Here is a 19,661-nt window from a genome sequence, read left to right on the forward strand (position 1 = left end):
CTAACTGAAATAATTTCAGCATCACAAGAAGAATGACTCAATGGACTGAAGCCCATCAAATATACTAAAATCCATAATTGCATAATTATATTACAAAATAGAAAACCAACTTCCTTAGTCTCCACTGGAGACTGCTAAAGAACCAATTCATTATTCTAAAAACTGATACATAAAGGAAAAAAGGAATCAAGCATTTATCTTGTCATTAGTTTCTAAGTAGTTTATAAGGCAAAGTTCTTTATAGAAGAACAATAACTCATAAATGTAGAAAGAATGAAAGAATTCAAATAATCACCACTTTGCAACTTTTAAAATTTTTTGAGATGGATTCTCGCTCTGTCACCCTGGCTGAAGTGCAATGGCGCAGTCTTGGCTCACTGCAACCTCTGCCTCTTGGATTCAAGTGATTCTCTTGCCTCAGCCTCCTCAGTATCTGGGACTACCAGTGCACGCCACCCAGCTAATTTTTGTATTTTTAGTAGATACAGGGTTTCACAATGTTGGCCAGGCTGGTCTGAAACTCCTGACCTTGTGAGTCCCTCCTCCTCAGCTTCCCAAAGTGTTGTGATTACAGGCGTGAGCCACAGGTCTTGCAACTTCTAATGAAATAACTAAGTAACTAAATGACAGGAGTAGATAAAACATTAGGCAAAAGATTGAAGGAAAACTTTATAAAAGATCATTTTTGTGAACAATAACTAAACCTGCAGATTATTGTAAATATCACTAAAAGTGGGAAAATCAGATATTATACAACTCCTGAAGTGATGCAATAAAAAACTATGAAGTACCCCTGCTTCCCCTCTAAAAACTGAACTAATCAAATTCCTAAATATAACTTCCACTTTCCAAGAAACGGTGAACTAGAAGAACATGCTGAATGACACAATAAAGATATGATCAGCCAAATTCCAAATGTGGGAAAAATTTTAAGACAATCCAGTTTCTTACATAAATAGATAGCACAGAAAAAAAGTAGATGTTGGTAGGAAAGAAATGAGGTTACAGATTATTTAAAAATTTAGATTATAAAAAATTCAGGACACTTCAACTCAATGGATGTATGGATTTTTTGCATCATGAGTTGTACAAACTATAAGGAGATGTTTTCAGACATCTGCAGAAAGCCTAAATATGCCCTGGTTATTACATGATAGTAGGGAATTAGTTAATGCTATTGTATGAAAGAATGGTATTGCAGACTTAAGTTTTGATTACTAAAGAACAGCTGATATTGAATTTACCTACTATAGAAGCTGAACTCTTTGTAGATACTAGATAATAACAAACACAGGGCTATGATTCTTCAGAGAAAGTAAATGTTAATATAGGAGCCAGGCAAAAATATTCCTTTAAGATTTTTTTTGTTTGTTTTTGGAAATGGAGTCTCACTCTGTCGTCCAGGCTGGAGTGCAGTGGCGCGATCTCAGCTCACTGCAACCTCTGCCTCCCAGATTCAAGAGATTCTTGTGCCTCAGCCTCCAGAGTAGGTGGGACAACAGGCATGTGCCACCATGCCCAGCTAATCTTTGTATTTTTTTAATAGAGGCGGGGTTTCAACATGTTGGCCAGGCTGGTCTTAAACACCTGCCCTCAAGTGATCTGCCCATCTTGGCCTCCCGAAGTGCTGGGATTAAGGAGTGAGCCACCATGCCCAGCCCTTTGGGATTTATATATACTCAATACAGTAAAAATAATTTGGTTTGTTCTCTGGAGCTCTTATTTTTCTGTCATGGTAGAAATGGCCGGGTGATCAGACTATAAATGAATGTTTTACTGTAAAGTGAGGTCAAAGCACAGGTGGCTTCCTCACACATCTTGAGCCAGTTACAAATACAAATGCTGGTCACAGACCCACCCCTGCCAGCTCACCTCCTTCATGCCTCTCTCCACTAGCACACCCCTGGAGGGGCATTAAAAAAAAAAAGAAAAGAAAAAAAGAAATGTTAGTCATATCTGATATTAAGAAAACAGAACAAAAAATGAAAAATGATAAATTGGAAATTAATTAGGGAATTAAATGCAAGTCGATTATTTTGATTCAGAGTGCCTAAAGTTCGGTGGCATTGTTACTTGCTTCTATTAGGAAAGCCTTAGAAAATAGCTGTTTTTAATAATCAAAGGAGTAAATAACTTGGTGGGAAAATGGTAGTTTAGTTGTGAAGACATAAAGAATGCTGAAGATTAAATAAAAGCATGTTAAAAAAAAAAAAAAAAAAAAAACCACAACAAACCAGTACATAGTAGTGTGTTCAAATAAATGAACTGGTGGTTCTTGAACTTCCAGGCAGTCACAAGGTAAATTAACTTATGTGAAACACTTAACACAGCATCTTGTACACAATGTTTATGCAAGTTAGTCTTTCTGATCCTCTGTCCTAATAGTTTCTGACTGACCCATGGCATAAACGAATGGCTTTGTGAGAAGTTCAGAGTTCCACACATGTTGGCACCATTAAGAAATGTTATTTTTAAGACACTCAGAATGTTAATAATAAATCATAAACGTTTCAACAGACTGCTCTTAAATTAGTCATTTGTTTTAAATGCCCATGAGTTCTGCCTGCTATTCAGGAAACTTGACTTGATAAAGTGCTGGATTTATGACTTCACGGTCTCAAATAGGAAGTTTGGGGATAGATATCTAAAGATATCACAGTGTGGAAGTTTTAAATTGTAAGTTTAGTGGTTTACAAAACTAACCAGTTTCTCAATTCTGTTTGTAACATTTAAAAAAACTCACATTGTCATCACTGCTCCTTCAAAATATAAAGCTGAATAGTTTGCAAAAACAAACTTGATAAGTCAATTGAATGAGTAACAAATACTCATTAAATAACCAATTACTAAGTCTTTATTGTGCTGCTTAGAATTCATAATCTTCAATATGTCTTTCTCTATAAAGTTACCCCAAAAAACGGTGTTTTTCCCATGTCAAAAACTCATTTAACTAAAATATGCTATAAAATAACATGCAAATTCCATGCTTGACTTGGTTATATTTCATTCTGACACAATGAAATACATTTAGTGAATGCCTACTATATGTTAGACACTGCATTAAACAAGGAAGACACAGATGAATAAAACTTAAATGCCATAATTAGCAATCTAGTAATATTCTTTCAGTTAGTATATTATTCAACTTATCAATAAATATTTATGGAACATGCATTCTCTGTGGGCACTATTTTAAGTATTGAAGATTTAGTAGGAAACAAAATGACAAAGTTTTTAATGGCACGTAAATTTTACTGACTCAAGACAGTAAATAAATAAATAAATATATGTCAGTTTGTGATAAGAACCAAAATGAAAAGTAAAGCAAGACAGAGGCTACAGAGCGGTGGGCCAGTAGGAAGAATGAGATTTTAGACAGCATGGTGAGCAAACACCTCTCTAATGAGATAACATTTGATTAAGAGACTTGAAGAAAACAGGAGAGACAGTCATGTGGACATGTGAGAAAAGGAGAATTCAGGAAGAAGAAACCGAATATATGAGGGTCTTAAAGTGGGAGTACAGCAAAGGGTTTAATGAAGAAGAAAGAGATGCCAATAAGAGAAGCAGAGTGAGAGGAGCTGTGGTGAGAGACTGCTGGAGACCAGATTATGTAGTATTATAGGCCACAGTAGGAATTATAAATGTATTCCAAATAGATGGGGAAGCCAATGGAAGTAGCTGAGTAGTAAGATTCCACTTGAATTTTAAAAGAATCCTTCCAGCTATAATAAGGGGATCAGGGCAGATTCAGAGAGACTATTCAAAGCCTACTGCAGTGAAGACATGATTGTGACTTAGACCAGACTGGTAGCGATGGAGGTGGTGATAATTGATTGAATTCAGCATATACAATCTTCCCTTTCTATCTGTGGGTACCATATTCATGGACTCAATCAACCCCCTTGGAAAATATTCAAGGAAAAAGAAATGGGTGGTTGCAACTGTACTAAACATGCATAGACTTTTTTCTTGTCATTAGTCCCTAAACAAGACGGTGTAAAATTATTTATATAGCATTTACATTGTATTAGGTTTTATGAATACTCTGAAGATTATTTAAAATATAGAAGGATGTGCATAAGTTATATGCAAATACTTCACCACTTCTAAGGGACCTGAGCATCTGTGGTCTTTTGTATCCAAGAGGACCCTGAAACCAATCTCCTACAGATACCAAAGAAGAACTATATTCTGAAAGTAATCTCACCAAAATCTACAGACAGATTTGACATAGGTATGGGAGAAAAAAAGGAAATCAAATCAAATATAATTCCTATAAGATTTTGGGGCCAGGCATGGTGGCTCACGCCTGTAATCCCAGCACTTTGGGAGGCGGAGGTGGGTGGATCACGAGGTCAAGAGATCGAGACCATCCTGGTCAACATGGTGAAACCCCGTCTCTACTAAAAATACAAAAACATTAGCTGGGCATGGTGGCGCATGCCTGTAATCCCAGCTACTCAGGAGGCTGAGGCAGGAGAATTGCCTGAACCCAGAAGGCGGAGGTTGTGGTGAGCTGAGATCACGCCATTGCACTCCAGCCTGGGTAACAAGAGCGAAACTCCGTCTCAAAAAAAAAAAAAAGAAAAAGAAAAAGAAAAAAAACAACCACTGGCTGCTCTGAAAAGCCATCTTTGCATTGTTCCTCGTCCGACTCCTTGCTCGCCGCAGCCGCCTCCGCCGCGCACCTCCTTCGCCGTCGCGGACTCCGGCAGCTTAATCGCCAGAGTCCTTGAACTCTCGCTTTTTTTAAAATACCCCGCATCGGATCACCGGCGTGCCCCACCATGTCAGACGCAGCGGTAGACACCAGCTCCGAAATCACCACCAAGGACTTGAAGGAGAAGAAGGAAGTTGTGGAAGAGGCGGAAAATGGAAGAGACGCCCCTGCTAACGGGAATGCGAATGAGGAAAATGGGGAGCAGGAGGCTGACAATGAGGTCGATGAAGAAGAGGAAGAAGGTGGGGAAGAGGAGGAGGAGGAAGAAGGCGATGGTGAGGAGGAGGATGGAGATGAAGATGAGGAAGCTGAGTCTGCTACGGGCAAGCGGGCAGCTGAAGATGATGAGGATGATGATGTCGATACCAAGAAGCAGAAGACCGACGAGGATGATTAGACAGCAAAAAAGGAAAAGTTAAACTAAAAAACAAAAAACAAAAAAAGGCCGCCGTGACCTATTCACCTTCCACTTCCCGTCTCAGAATCGAAACGTGGTGACCTTCGAGTAGAGAGGCCGGCCCGCCCGCCCACCGCGGGCAGTGCCACCCGCGGATGACACGACGCGCTCTCCACTACCCAACCCAAACCATGAGAATTTGCAACAGGGGAGGAAAAAAGAACCAAAACTTCCAAGGCCCTGCTTTTTTTCTTAAAAGTACTTTAAAAAGGAAATTTGTTTGTATTTTTTATTTACATTTTATATTTTTGTACATATTGTTAGGGTCAGCCATTTTTAATGATCTCGGATGACCAAACCAGCCTTCGGAGCGTTCTCTGTCCTACTTCTGACTTTACTTGTGGTGTGACCATGTTCATCATAATCTCAAAGGAGAAAAAAAACCTTGTAAAAAAAAAAAAAAGCGAAAACGACAACAGAAAAACAATCGTATTCCGAGCACTCCAGTACCTTTGTTGTGTATGTACTTAGCTGTACTATAAGTAGTTGGTTTGTATGAGATGGTTAAAAGGCCAAAGATTAAAAGGTTTCTTTTTTTTCCTTAAAAAAAAAAACAAACAAACAGATTTTGGTGTAACTTGATGAATGAATTTGCCCTTACTGAGAGGGGGAAGATGGATGAAAAGAGAAAGCTGGTAAGCAGAAATCAAGTGTTCAGTTTTGCTAATGTTTAAAGTGCTATGAGATACTCAAGTGCAGATGTCCAAGAAACAGCTGGACATACAAGCTAGACTTCAGAGGAGCTGTCACAATGCACGATGAAGATTGAAAATTTGGGAGTCAACAGCTTAATGGATCATATAATCAAATAGGGAGTAGATAGGCATAGAGAAGAAAAGATGTCCAAGGACTGAAGCCAGAACATTCCAAAATTTAGACGTAAGGAAGATGAGGGAGATCTGGCAGAATTATCAGTAGAAAAGTGGTAGGTCAAGGGACTAGAGTCTAGATTACCAGTAAAAGAGACTTAGAAATGAAAAAAAAATTACTTCAAAAAGTGCTATAAAGAGATACATTCAAAGTGAAAAAGAAAAAGGCAATTAGCTATCTGGCAAAATCAGAGCAGCATTCACAGAGGGAATAACATTTGCTGGGATTACAGGTGTTAGCCATCATGCCTGGCCAATCCCAGGAATCTTTATTATTCCTGGGATAAATCCCACATGGCCACAACGTATAATTCTTTTTATATATTGCTGGGTTTAGGTCGTACCTATTTTGTTGAAGATTTTTGCATCTATGCCATATTGTCCATAATTTTTTTGTATTGTCATTGTCTGGTATTGGGATCAGGATAATACTGGACACACAGAATGGATGGAAAGTGTTCCTCCTTCTGTTTTTTAGAAGACATAAAGAATTGCTATTAATTGTTCTTAAAATGTTTGGTAGAATTCTGCAGTGATTCCATCTGGGCTGGGCTTTTCTTTGTGAGCAGTTTTTTTTTTTTTTTTATTACTACTTCAACCTCTTTACTTTGATATCAGTCTATTTAAACTGTCTATTTCTTCTTAACTCAATTGTTTCAACAGTTGGTATCTTTCTAAAAATTTATTCTTATCTAAAAATTCCATCTTATCTAAGTTATCTGATTTTTTTTTTTTTTAGACAGATCTCACTCTGTTGCCCAGGCTGGAGTGCAGTGGTACCATCCCAGCTCACTGCAACCTGTACCTCCCAGGCTCAGATGATCCTCCCACTTCAGCCTCTCAAGTAGCTGGGCTACAGGTGTGCACCACCATGCCTGGCTAATTTTTCTATTATTTTGTAGAGACAGTGTTTCACCATGTTGCCCAGGCTGGTCTTGAACTCCTGAGGTCAAGCAATCCACCCACCTTGGCCTCCCAAAATGCTAGGATTACAGGCATGAGCCACAAAGCCCAGCTGATTTGTTGATGTACAGTTGTCCATAAAATTCCTTTATAATCATTTTTATTTTTATATATTTTTTTAAGACAAGGTCTTGCTCTGTTGCCCAGGCTGGAATGCAGTGGCACGATCATGGCTCACTATAGCCTCAACCTCCTGGGCTCAAGTGAGCCTCCTGCCTTGGCCTCCTGAGTAGCTGTGACCACAGGCTCATGCTACCACACCTGGCTAATTTTTTATGTTTAGTAGAAATGAGGTCTCCCTATGTTGTCCAGGTTGATATTGAACTCCTGGGCTCAAGCGATCCTCCCACCTCAGCTTCCCAAAGTGTTGGAATTATAGGGATGAGTTACCATGCCCAGCCCATTTTTATTTCTTAAGGGACTGTTAGTAATGCCCCTTTCTTTCATTTCAGATTCTAGTTGTTTCAGTCTTCTCTTTTTTTTATCTCTTGTCAATCTGGATAAAGATTTGTCAATGTTGTCAATCTTTTCAAAGAACCATGTTTTGGTTTCATTAATTTCCTTCATTGTTTTTCTATTCTCTATTTCATCATTTCTACTATAATCTTTATTTCCTTCTTTCTGCTTGCTTCGAGACACTAGAGAGGAAGAAAAACAAACCTGAAACAAGCAGAAAGAAGGAAATAACCAAGATTATAGCAGAAATGACACAAGAACAGAAAAACAAACACCACATGTTCTCACTCATAGGCAGGTGTTAAACAATGAGAATACATGGACACAGGGAGAGGAGCATCACATACTGGGGTCTGTTAGTGGGGAATAGGGGAGGAACAGTGGGGGGTAGGGAGGTTGGGGAGGGATAACATGGGGAGAAATGCCAGATATAGGTGACAGGGCGATGGAGGCAGCAAGCCACATTGCCATGTAGGTATCTATGCAACAATCCTGCATGTTCTGCATATGTACCCCAGAACCTAAGGTGCAATAAAAAATATAATATATACATAATATATATAATGTAAATGATATATAATATATATGATATATATGTGATGACATGATCTTTTTTCTCCCCAAATTACCATTGTTTCTCCACCAATAAATATCTTTATATGATATAAAATATCTAACAGGCAGCTCAAGGACTTGGGAAGTGTTTGATTTTTTTATAGAATAAAACTTGAAAAAAGGTGTCTTCCAGCCTGAGCAACATAGTGAGACTGCCCCCCAATCTCTACTAAAAATTTAGAAATTAGCCAGGTGTGGTAGCACACACGTATAGTCTCAGCTACTCAGCAGGCTGAGGCATGAGGATTGCTTCAGCCCAGGAGTTTGAGGCTGCAGTAAGCTAAGATTGCACTACTGCATTCCAGCCTGGGCAACAGAGCAACACCTTGTCCAAAGAAGAAGCATTATCTAGATAATAAAAGTTTTCTATTTGCCTTTGTATACATTTGTGATCTTAATTAAGGCAGGGTTATCATAACATGTGCCTGGAATGTCAGACCACAGTATAGTCTCCCAATAACATGACTGCTATTACTCTCTCTCCAAATATTCTCTCTCATGCTTTTACTTTCTGGTTCATAAATTTCCATGTAACTGTGCCCTCCAGGAAGACGACCTTGATCTCCAAAAGTTAACCAAACTGCCATCTGAGTTTTACAGTTTCCATTCTCATCTTCAAAGTAATATGTTGATTTCCCTGACTGTTTCCATCAGATTTCTCCACAGAAAGGAAAACCAGTGTCTTAACTGAGTCAGTATCTCCAAGGAACATGATTGGCATATAATTATCCTACATAATGAAGGGTTACCATACCTTCTTGACAAACAATGTTATTCTTCAAATCTTGTAATGCTTTCATTTCTTTGAAATAAAGTAGCCCCTCCCATACTATATTGATTATAAATGTTATTCTATCACCATTAGCTTTAACATAAACTAATCATATAGACAAAGCCAATTAAGAAATAATGATACCTCTTTTAAAAAGGACTAGTACTTATCCTAAAGATACTGTGACACCAAAAAAACATTAGATCGCTAGGTAAACTTTAAAATGTGCATACACACATACACACACACACACCCATACAGCCACAAGTGACTAGTCTTTAATAAGAAGATTCCATTTTACAAGTCATTCCATGCTTTCAAATACATTTTATCGGCATGCAGGAAGGAGCAAATGTTTAATATTTTTTTAAAAATTTAAATTAATAAGTGTTCATATTTATAAATTGTTTAAGAATAAAGAAATTAAACAAACCTAAGGTATATAAAGAAACTTTTCTCTGTAGTTAGTTGCCAAAAGAAAAAATGAAAGACACATCAATTTAGAATTGGAAATTTACCCTTTAACTCTACTTGGCTCCATTTATCATTGTTATTTAAAAAAAAACTTTTTGTCAGTTTTTACCACCTTAAAAACCAGATCTGTCAGTAACAAAGTCTCCTGCTTATTTGACATTGTGCTAAAGCTAAGTGTGAGAGGAAAAAATAGCCACTGAAGGCAGAACCCCCAAAATTACAAGAATCATCGAGGGGAACTATCAACACATGGTAAATAATACAGTTACACGCTACAGTTTAACAAAGTTTAAGAAATTCATTCAGGTGAGATTGTTTGCTCCAAGAGGCTCTTTCTCACACAGCAGAGGCCTGCACACTTGTGGGAGTTTTGTCGCACTTGGTAACCTCAGCCAAAACCTGCTAACAAGAAAGACCCTCAGTCCCATGTTCAGAAAGGATGCTTGTTTTTGGAGATCTTTAATCTCAACTGTCAGCACCTGACTGAAATAAACAAAACACCTTTGCTAAGGAAACAAATGTGTTGTTGAAGGGATTCTACTAGATTAATCGAAACAAATTAAAATTACTTTGTTGTCGATAGAAAATGACAGGACTAAAGAACAGCACCAACTGACAGCTGCTCAAGGGACAAAGGCACTGGACAGCTATTTTAGGTTTGCCATAGTGTGCTCAATAGCTGCTTAAAGAATGCAATAAATGTACTTACCAAATATTTCCCCTCCACTAGCATATTCTGTCACCAGATAAATCATCCGTTCTGTCTCCATAACCTGGTGCAAAGGCAGGAAAGTGACAGACAGTGACACAAATGACAGGCTGATACAGGAAGAGAAACTAATGACTCCTCTTTTCTCATGTGAAATATTAATAACCACTATGGATTAAAGAAAATTTAAAACATTTTGAAGGAAACAAACATATTACTAAGAAGGGAAAAATAGATACTCCTCCAAGTTCTTAAAAGTAGGAAACATTCATGGCTTGAAAGAGATTCTTTTGATGTTCCATGAGGTCTTTGCACTCTCTTAAGCTCCATAAAACTGACAGGCAAAGAAGTTGCCAAGAACCAAAACTTAAGCTTCAGATTCAACATCAAGCACTTGACGCACAAAAATCTCCCATTAAAAATAAATAAATAAATAAATAAATAAAACTAAAGCAAAAAAAAAAAAAAGGAGGAGGGAATCACATTAGAACTCCACAGAAATCACATATGGCTTTCTTTGTTCAACAGAAATAACTTTCGCTTCCACCGCCCATTTATTTGAAAAAAAAGATAACAGTAATTTAAAATATTCAACTTTTTTTTTTTCTTTTTTTTTTTTTTTTTTGAGATGGAGTCTCACTCTGTCACCCAGGCTGAAGTGCAGTGATGTGACCTCAGCTCACTGCAACCTCTGCCTCCTGGGATCTGGAATTACAAGCACGCATCACCACGCTCAGCTAATTTTTTCTGCATTTTTAGTAAAGATGGGATTTCACCAGGTTGGTCAGGCTGGTCTCAATCTGACCTCATGATCCTCCTGCCTCAGCCTCCCAAAGTGCTAGGATTACAGGCATGAGCCACCATGCCTGGCCAAAATATTCAACCTTTTAAAGTAACATAAAGTGATTTGTATTTTGTTTTGGTCCCTATGTGGCTCCTTTTTAAAATTCACTGTAGTATGCTGTCAGTACTTTCTTCCTTTTCACATTTTCCATCAAACAGTTTTAAATGTAATAATGACTATATACACTCATTATAAAACAAAAGACCAAAGGCTTTCCTCTTCCCAATGGCCTCCATCTCAATCCCCAGAGGAACACTGGTCACTGCTTATCGTATATCCTTCTAGAACAGTGCTGTCCAACAGAAATATAATATGAACTGCATATATAATTTTAACTTTTCTAGAAGCTGCATTGGAAAAAGGAAAAGCTGAAGATAATTCTAACAATATTTTTTATTTACTCCAATATATCCAAAATATTATTTCAACAATTAAAAAAAATTATTAACTTTTAGTTTTACACTTAATTAAAATTAAATACAATTAAAAATTGAGTTCCAGCTGGGCAAGGTGGTGCATATCTATAGTTCCAGCATTTTGGGAGGCCGAGAAGGCAGATTACCAGAGGTCAGCAGTTTGAGACCAATCTGGTCAATGTGGTGAAACCCCATCTCTACCAAAAATACAAAAATTAACTGGTCACAGTTGTGGGCGCCTGTAATCCCAGCTACTCGGGAGGCTGAGGCAGGAGAATTGCTTGAACCTGGGAAGCAGAGGCTGCAGTAAGCCAAGACCGCGCCACTGTACTCCAGCCTGGGTTACAGAATAAGACTCCATCTCAAAAAAAAAAAAAAAAAATTCAGTTCCTCAGTCACTCTGACCACATTTAAATACTCAACAGCTGCATGTGGCTAGTAACTACCATATTGAGCAATACAGTTACAGACTTTCAGTACACTTCACAGTTAATTAATTCCTAGTTACTTTAGCTTTTTCTGAATTAATATCATATAACAGTATCATGTGTTATACAGATCTGTCTCTTTTTAATTGCTTCATAGTATTCCATTGTATGAGTACATACTAATTTAATTTTCCAATCTAATAGCTGTGTTGTTATTTTTTATTCTTCCTTCTTTTTCCTTTTTAAAAACTCTATATATACCGAAAACATAAGCCCGTGTATTGCTTCTGAGCTCTCTCATGTTAATTTATGACAAAAAGTAAACATATGCAATTGTTTAGAAAAAAAATGGAAAAAAAAATGTCAGTTGTATATCTCTCTCCAAGCCTTTTATTGACTGCAAATATTATTTTATTATTAAACTTTTCAGGAGTTCGAAAACTGTCGTTTCCTGTACATTTTTGCTCACTCGATAAATCTGAGGAGAATGACCTGAAAATTACCCTGATACCAAATCATGACAATTCACAGGCATTCACGTTGGCAGCTCACAATCTCCCATTAACAATAGGCCAGGCACAGTAGCTCACACCTGTAATCCCAGCACTTTGGGAGGCCAAGGCAAGAGGATTGCTTGAGCCCAGGAGTTCGAGACCAGACCATAGTAGGACCTTGTCTCTACTAAAAATCAAAATCATCAAAGAAAAACAGAGTGGTGGGTGGTTGTAGTCCCAGGTACTTAGGAGGCTGGGTGGGAGGATTACTTGAGTGCAATGAGTCATGTTGGTCCCACTGCACTCCAGCCTATGTGACAGAGTGAGAACCTATCCATAAAAAACAAAAATAAGCTGGACAAAGTGGCTCATACCTATAATCCCAGCACTTTAACAGGTCAAGGTGGGTAGATCACTTGAGGTCAGGAGTTCAAGACCAGGCTGACCAACATGTTGAAACCCTATCTCTACCAAAAATACAAAAATTAGCTCTGCGTGATGACACATGCCGGTGATCCCAGCTACTTGGGAGGCTGAGGCAGGAGAGTCACTTGAATCCAGGAGGTGGAGGCTGCAGTGAGTGGAGATCATGCCACTGCACTTCAGGCTGGGCAACAGAGTGAGACTTTGTCTCAAAAATAAATAAACAAATAAAAATTTTTAAAAATTTAAAACCTAGCTGCCAGAAAGCAAAATTAAAGCTTGAAAAAAGTCAATGCTCAAAGCCAGCACTGGACCTATGAAAATTCTCACAGGCTAATCTTGAGTAAGACAGGCAAACTTGCAGAATTCAGTTACAAGGGTAATACCTACAAGTCAACCTCTTGAGAAAGGTCAGCCTAAGCCCCACAAGTATTTAAAGATGATTTATTTTAAGATGTAAGGTCAAGAAATGTATTCAGTCTATCAGGATAGGCAGAAAGCTGATGTTAGTCACCTGCAAGCTCACAGATACAGCTCTTCAGGCAACATCAGGAAGCTTTCACAAGTTTGCTTGTGGGGCAGAACGTAGGTGTTGTTCAACATAATTTAGGCTGATAAATTTCAACAGGTCTGCTCCTGTTGACCTAATTTCATTATGTGAGCAGCTGATGCCAGGGAAGAGCTCTAATACTGTAGTTGTAACCACGCATATTAACAACACAACATATTTTCTTTTCCATAAAATTAATAGGGTATGAAAGCTTGCACATGGTGCTTTGGGTGTACTTTCTCCACTCTTACACGTGGTCCTATGTCTGGGCCAGTAACCATTTACTGCAGACTAACAGCGGCAAATGAACTGAGTGGGTGGCCACTTCCTTCAGAACTAAGAGACGGCTGTTCTGGCAGAAAGTAGCAAGCAGAGTTGTGCTCATGCAGAGGCAAAGTTCTCCGCTGCCAACACACTGCAATTTGAGAAGCATCCTGAAGCCCCACCTCTCCCAAAATATCTCTTCCACCAGCCCGCTAAGGCAAAGTCCTTTCCTCCTATCCAGTTTGAAATTCCAGCCATCAGATTGACTACTTTTGTAGTTAGGCTAGGAAATCATTTTGATGATGGCATGAAATATGCATGTTTCCTGGGTAGACAAAAAAAACTAAAATAGAAATCTTTCCTATTGGAGAGATCTGGTCTCTTGATTATAAAAATAATTAACTACTACCTTGGAAAACTAAATCAGGATCCTATTAGAATAGAAAACAGGTAGGTTCTGATTGATGCAAGAAGCAATACTGAAAATATCCTTTGCCATCACAATTTATAACATGATCACAGAAATTAGTATTCAAATAATGCTGTAAAAAAATAATGTTACAATCATCTCTAACTTTTCACCTCTCTAAATTCTCTTCTTTTTGGGTTTCCCATCCTGTTTTAGAATTCCGAATGAAATAAAATAAATTCTCATCTTCTGAATTAATCTTTTTTTTCAGTTCTTGCTAAGAATGGCATCAAATTTTAAAGAACAAATTAAAAAGACCTACTTGGGTAAGGAAAACTTACTAGTAAATGGCCAGGGGAAGCTTGAGTATAGTAAGTGCTGAGTGGGCAAACAGAAGGGTGGGAAACATTAGTAGGATTAACATAGAAACAAAAAATGTTCACCCACCCGCATTTCTTCAAAGGAAGCCATACATACAATATCCTGGGTTTTCTGCAGCTACCTGCTATACACTAATGAGCCTACCTGGTAGAGCCTGATGATATGGGGATGGCAAAGCATCTTCATAATTTGAACTTCCCGGAAAATCTTCTTCAAGTTTTCTTCATCCAGCTGGGTCTTATCTATGATCTTGATAGCAACCTGACAACAAAGGAAAAAGTTTACTCTGATGCATTATTAAAAGCAGTTTACTAAGAAAAATTAGATTCATTTTAAAACATTACATTCCATAAAATATAAGCTGCCAGTATTTTGTTTACAGAATGTCAATGAGGAAAATTAATTTACCCTCTTTAAAAAGATAGGAAATGGATTCCTAGCAAGTTGGTCTCAAAGGAACAGACTCCAAAAGCTAATGGGTCTTCTGTCATTGCTTAAACTGCTTATATGGTAAAATCCTATGACAAAATACTTCATTACTCCACAGATGTGGTTATGGTCTGGGTTAAATCATGTTTCAGTGCAGAGTGGTATGTAGGGCCTCTCATTAAGACACGAAGCTTGCTTTAAATAAAAGAATTTTTAAAAGGCAAGAAGCTTATATCGTAAGTACATGGTGTCTTACTAAGGTTCTGTAAGAAGTTTTACAGGGGCTCTTCACATCTCACCAGGTGCTTATAGAACTCAATAATAGTAATAGTAGTAGCAGGGATGGTGGTGGCAGCAGCAGTAGCAGAACTACAATATATCGAATGTTTACTATGGACCAGGCATAATTCTTAGTGCTTTGCAAGTACTATCTCATTTAAACCTCCTAACACCCACATTATCATTAACCTTGTTTTATAAATATAGAAACTGAGGCACACAGAGATTACATAATTAACCCAAGGTTAAGTAATTTACAACTAGCATGTGGCTGACGCAGGACTGAACCCTAGGTAGCTTGGCTTTAGAATCAAATTCTTAATAATGTTATAAGATTATTGAAGAGCGCCGGGCGCAGTGGCACACACCTGTAATCCCAGCACTTTGGGAGGCCGAGATGGGCGGATCACGAGGTCAGGAGAGCGAGAACATCCTAGCTAACATGGTGAAACCCCGTCTCTACTAAAAATTCAAAAAATTAGCCAGTCGTGGTGGCACGTGCCCATAGTCCCAGCTACCCTGGAGGCTGAGGCAGGAGAATCACTTGAACCTGGGAGGTGGAGGTTGCAGTGAGCCAAGATGGCACCACTGCACTCCAGCCTAGGCGACAGAGAGAGACTCTGTCTCCAAAAAAAAAAAAAAAAAGCGTCTGAAGATCTTTCTTTAGCATGTAGGCACTGCAGCATAAAACATATATTTCCAATGTGCCCCTTTTTAATAAGATACTCATCAGCAAATACATTTTAATGCAGAATGAAAGATGAAGGACTTTTAAAAATCTACTAAATCTAAACTTCCTCAGTGAAGTACTTAAAAATATTTGTGTTGTTCCAAAATATGTCTATATCTCAGTTTCATTTACTTAATCAGTATGGAAGCAATACTGGTTCGATGAAGAGTCTAGACTAGTCGAACTTCAGTCCTCTCCAAATCTTAAAATTCTAAGATTCTATGCACCAGAGAGGTAAAGGAAATGTATACAGTACTTACTGAGGAAAAAAACAGGGAAACAAAATTTCAACAGTAAAAATGTTTAGCTCAGAGAAGTGAAGACTGTGTGGAACCATACTTGGCAGATTATTCAGATGTATAAATGGCTGGCATGAAAGTAACTTTGTTTGAAGTTGTTTCTGGTGTTAGAATGAGGATTCATGGGAGAAAAGCACAGGGAGAAAATTTCAGCTGTACTCAAAGGGCATTCAAGCCCTACCTAATGAGGGCTTGCCAAAACAAGCTGCGTGTGGCTAGAGCTACAAGGATTAATCAGACACAGCCTAAACTTCAAGGAGATCACAGTCTAATAAGGAAAAAAGATGTGTGGAACTGAAAACAATACAGCATTGGAAGTGCAATCAATGTAAGTATCAGGTATAATAATAGAATAGAGGATGCCGAATGACCTTCACCTATAGGAGAAGAAGTAGAAAAGTTTGGAAAAGACTTCACAAAGAAAGCAGAATTTCACTACAGAGAGAACTGGGACAGGCAGAGAAGAAGGTAGAGAATTTAATGAGAATCTCATCAGCTACTTGGTCTTTTATAAGAAGTCTTAGACCATCTAACCCTTGACCACTTGCATTTCCACTTCTCCTCATTACTACGCTAGATCACATACAAGACCATAACACCACAACTGGTCTAGCATCTGCTCCTGCTTCTCTCAGGACAGCTCCCAAAACAACAACAAAAAAACAAACAAAAACCATGGTACACAATGTCTCCTTCTAGAACAAATCGCTGGATCTTAATAGTCATTATTAATAAAATCTTACATGTGAATGGCACCTTGTAGTGTACAGAATGCTTTCATAAATATAAGAAGCTTAGAAACTTTGAGACATATACCCATAGCAGAGCTGCCAAACACCTACAATCCCAGCACTTTGGGAGACCAAGCCAGGCAGACTGATTGAGTCCAGGAGTTCAGGACCACTTGAGCAACATGGTGAAACCCCATCTCTACTAAAAAAAAAATTTTTAATTAGCTGAGCACGGTAGCATGTGCCCGTAAGTCCTAACTACTCAGGAGGCTGAGCTGGAAGCATAGTTTGATCCTGTGAGACTGAAGTTGCAGTGAGCTATGATCGTGCCAGCAACACAATGAGACCCTGTCTCAAAAGAAAAAAAATAACTTCCAAACAGGTGTGTTGGAAATGGGTTACAAGTGATAAGGGATCACCTCCAATCTCAACTTTCTGTGCATGCCATGATGTGCAAAAGGTGGAATTTATTTATCTTAATAACATAGGGCATCAACTGTCTAGGGCCTGTGGCTGAAATCTTCCACCTCTACCCACCCCCTACTGATTGATCGCATGTACAATATAACTGGGGAAAGGAGAGTGGTGGCCTTCAAGGTTAACTTATGAAATTTTTGTACTCTTTCACCTCCAAGAGAGTACTGGGTCACACGGATTCATAGAGTCAGGCCTCCCTGATTCGCGAGGCACTCACTCTAAATTTCATTTGTATTCTGAAGCAACAGGACCTTTATTATGGTAAACAGAGATTCTGTGGCTCCCAGTGAGCCACACAATCACATGGGTAAATAACAATAGAGTGTATTAAATTCATTTCAGACTTAACATATTTTCAACTTTTAATGGGTTTACTGGGGCATAATCCATCATAAGTCAAGAAATATCTGTATTAGTAGTAATGCCTTTTGTTGACTATAGTTAACAACAATTTATTACATATTTCAAAATGGCTGAAGGAGAAGGTTTGAAATGTCACCAACACAAGAAAATGATAAATCTTTGGGCTAATGGCTATCCTAATTACCCTGATTTGATCATTACATGTTGTATGCATGTAGCAAAATAGCAAATGTACCCCATAAATATGTACAATAAATAATAAATACATACATAAATTTTAAAGAGAAATGTATCTTATCTCTTCAGGAAAAACTGCATTGACTATAATCTGTTCTTAGAAGGCACGTACAAGGAAGTTTTAATAAACTAAAACATCAAACTCCTGTCTACTCTTCAGTGAGAGTTAAGATTCCAGAAGACATTGAAAAGTGAAGCTCTGAGTCAGGCATGGTGGCTCACGCCTGTAATGCCAACACTTTGGGACGTCGAGGCAGGAGAATGGCTTGAGGCCAGGAGTTCAAGACCAGTCTGGACAACACAGTGAGACCTCATCTCTATAAAAAATAAAAAAAATAGCCAGGTGTGGTAGTGCGTACCTGTAGTCCCAGTCACTCAGGAGGCTGAGGCAGAAGGATTGCATGAGCCTAGGCCTATCGCTTGAGCCTAGCAAGGCTGCAGTGAGCCATGATTCTGCCACTGCACTGCAGTCTGTGCAACAGAATGACACCCTTTTCCAAAAAACTGCCTAGCAACTGAATATAGCATTGAAAACAAGGACTCTGAAATCAAGCTACTTAGATTCAAAATCTTGGAACTATCCCTCAATGTATAACCTGGAACAGGTTATTTAACTTTCCTATGGCTCCGTATCTGGAAAATGTGGGCAACAATCGAACCTACTTTAAAGGGATGCTGGGGATTAACTAAGCTAATACATGCAACCTGCTTAATATAATGCCTGGCACATAGTAAACAGGTAATATATGTTAATTACAGGTACTGCTGCTGTTATTTTATTTTCTTCTGGAATCAAGCCTTCAACTTTAGGCATTCCTTGGCAAGGATTAGATTTGCTACACTAAGCAACATAATCCTGGATCTGAAACACATCAATTCCTTATTCAAGGGGCAAATTGAGGGAACATGAAGCAAAATAGCTAACAATTTGTGGGCAGCATTCAGAATCAACTGCCTGCTGCCAGCTAATGTGGGAAGAACATGGAAAGAACAGAGCTGGAAAAAAACAAACGCATTCCATTCAGGAAAGTCACACGGAGCCATAGGATGGAATCCATGGCAAGACCTGACCCTGAGGGCTATGCCAGAGAGACAGTGGTCTACTTCTTCACAGCCTGCCAGGCTCCCCTTGCCAACCCTACCTACTAGCTAACATCTGAGAGTAGGGCACTTAGTGCTGCTTGGCAATGGCATAACTGCCTGATAAGACCACTTAACAAGAGAAGGGAACTCAGCTCCTGCCTTAGCTGCAAACTGCAAAGTGGGAGTTTTCTAAAAAGCAGAAAAATAAACTTGGAATAGAGAAACTGCAAAGTCAGACAGCAGGTGGCTGGCACACAGGTATAATTATTTTGAGAATACTTAAACAGATAAATGAGTATGAGTTTCACAGCTACAGACTACTGAAGGCTATATACTAAAGGTTTTGGTGTAAGGTACATGCCAGTTACTTGAAAAATTGAATGTGTCCACAACAAAGGTCAATTAGTAATTAAAGAAAATATAAACTCTAAAAGAATGTTTTTATATTGGGTTGAAAATATATAAATCTCCTGGCTGGGCGCAGTGGCTCACTCCTGTAATCCCAGCACTTTGGGAGGCCAAGGTGAGCAGATCACAAGGTCAGGAGTTCAAGACCAGCCTGGCCAACATAGTGAAACCCTGTCTCTACTAAAAATACAAAAATTAGCTGGGTGTGGTGGCACGTGCCTGTAATCCCAGCTACTCGGGAAGCTGAAGGAGAAGAATTGCTTAAACCCGGGAAGCAGAGGTTGCGGTGAGCTAAGGTTACATACACCACTGCACTCCAGCCTCCTGGGCAACAGAGTGAGACTCAAAAAAAAAAAAAAAGGAAATCCATAAATCTTC

At 38.6% G+C, this 19,661-nt stretch overlaps 1 protein-coding gene across 6 annotated transcripts in view; it reads right to left on the bottom strand.

Moving 5' to 3' along the window:
- Window positions 1–19,661, bottom strand: part of SIK3 (SIK family kinase 3) — a 241,417-nt gene that overhangs the window by 91,071 nt on the left and 130,685 nt on the right. For all 6 annotated transcript variants that reach the window (XM_039471143.2, XM_039471141.2, XM_039471144.2 and 3 more), the window contains exons 2-3: window positions 14,392–14,508; window positions 10,039–10,102 (exon numbers count right to left, since the gene is read on the bottom strand). In XM_039471143.2, coding sequence (XP_039327077.1) covers window positions 10,039–10,102; window positions 14,392–14,508 — 181 coding nt within the window. The remainder of the gene's footprint in view (window positions 1–10,038; window positions 10,103–14,391; window positions 14,509–19,661) is intronic.

Source organism: Saimiri boliviensis, chromosome 6 (genome assembly GCF_048565385.1).
Source record: "Saimiri boliviensis isolate mSaiBol1 chromosome 6, mSaiBol1.pri, whole genome shotgun sequence".
Classification (NCBI taxonomy): domain Eukaryota; kingdom Metazoa; phylum Chordata; class Mammalia; order Primates; family Cebidae; genus Saimiri; species Saimiri boliviensis.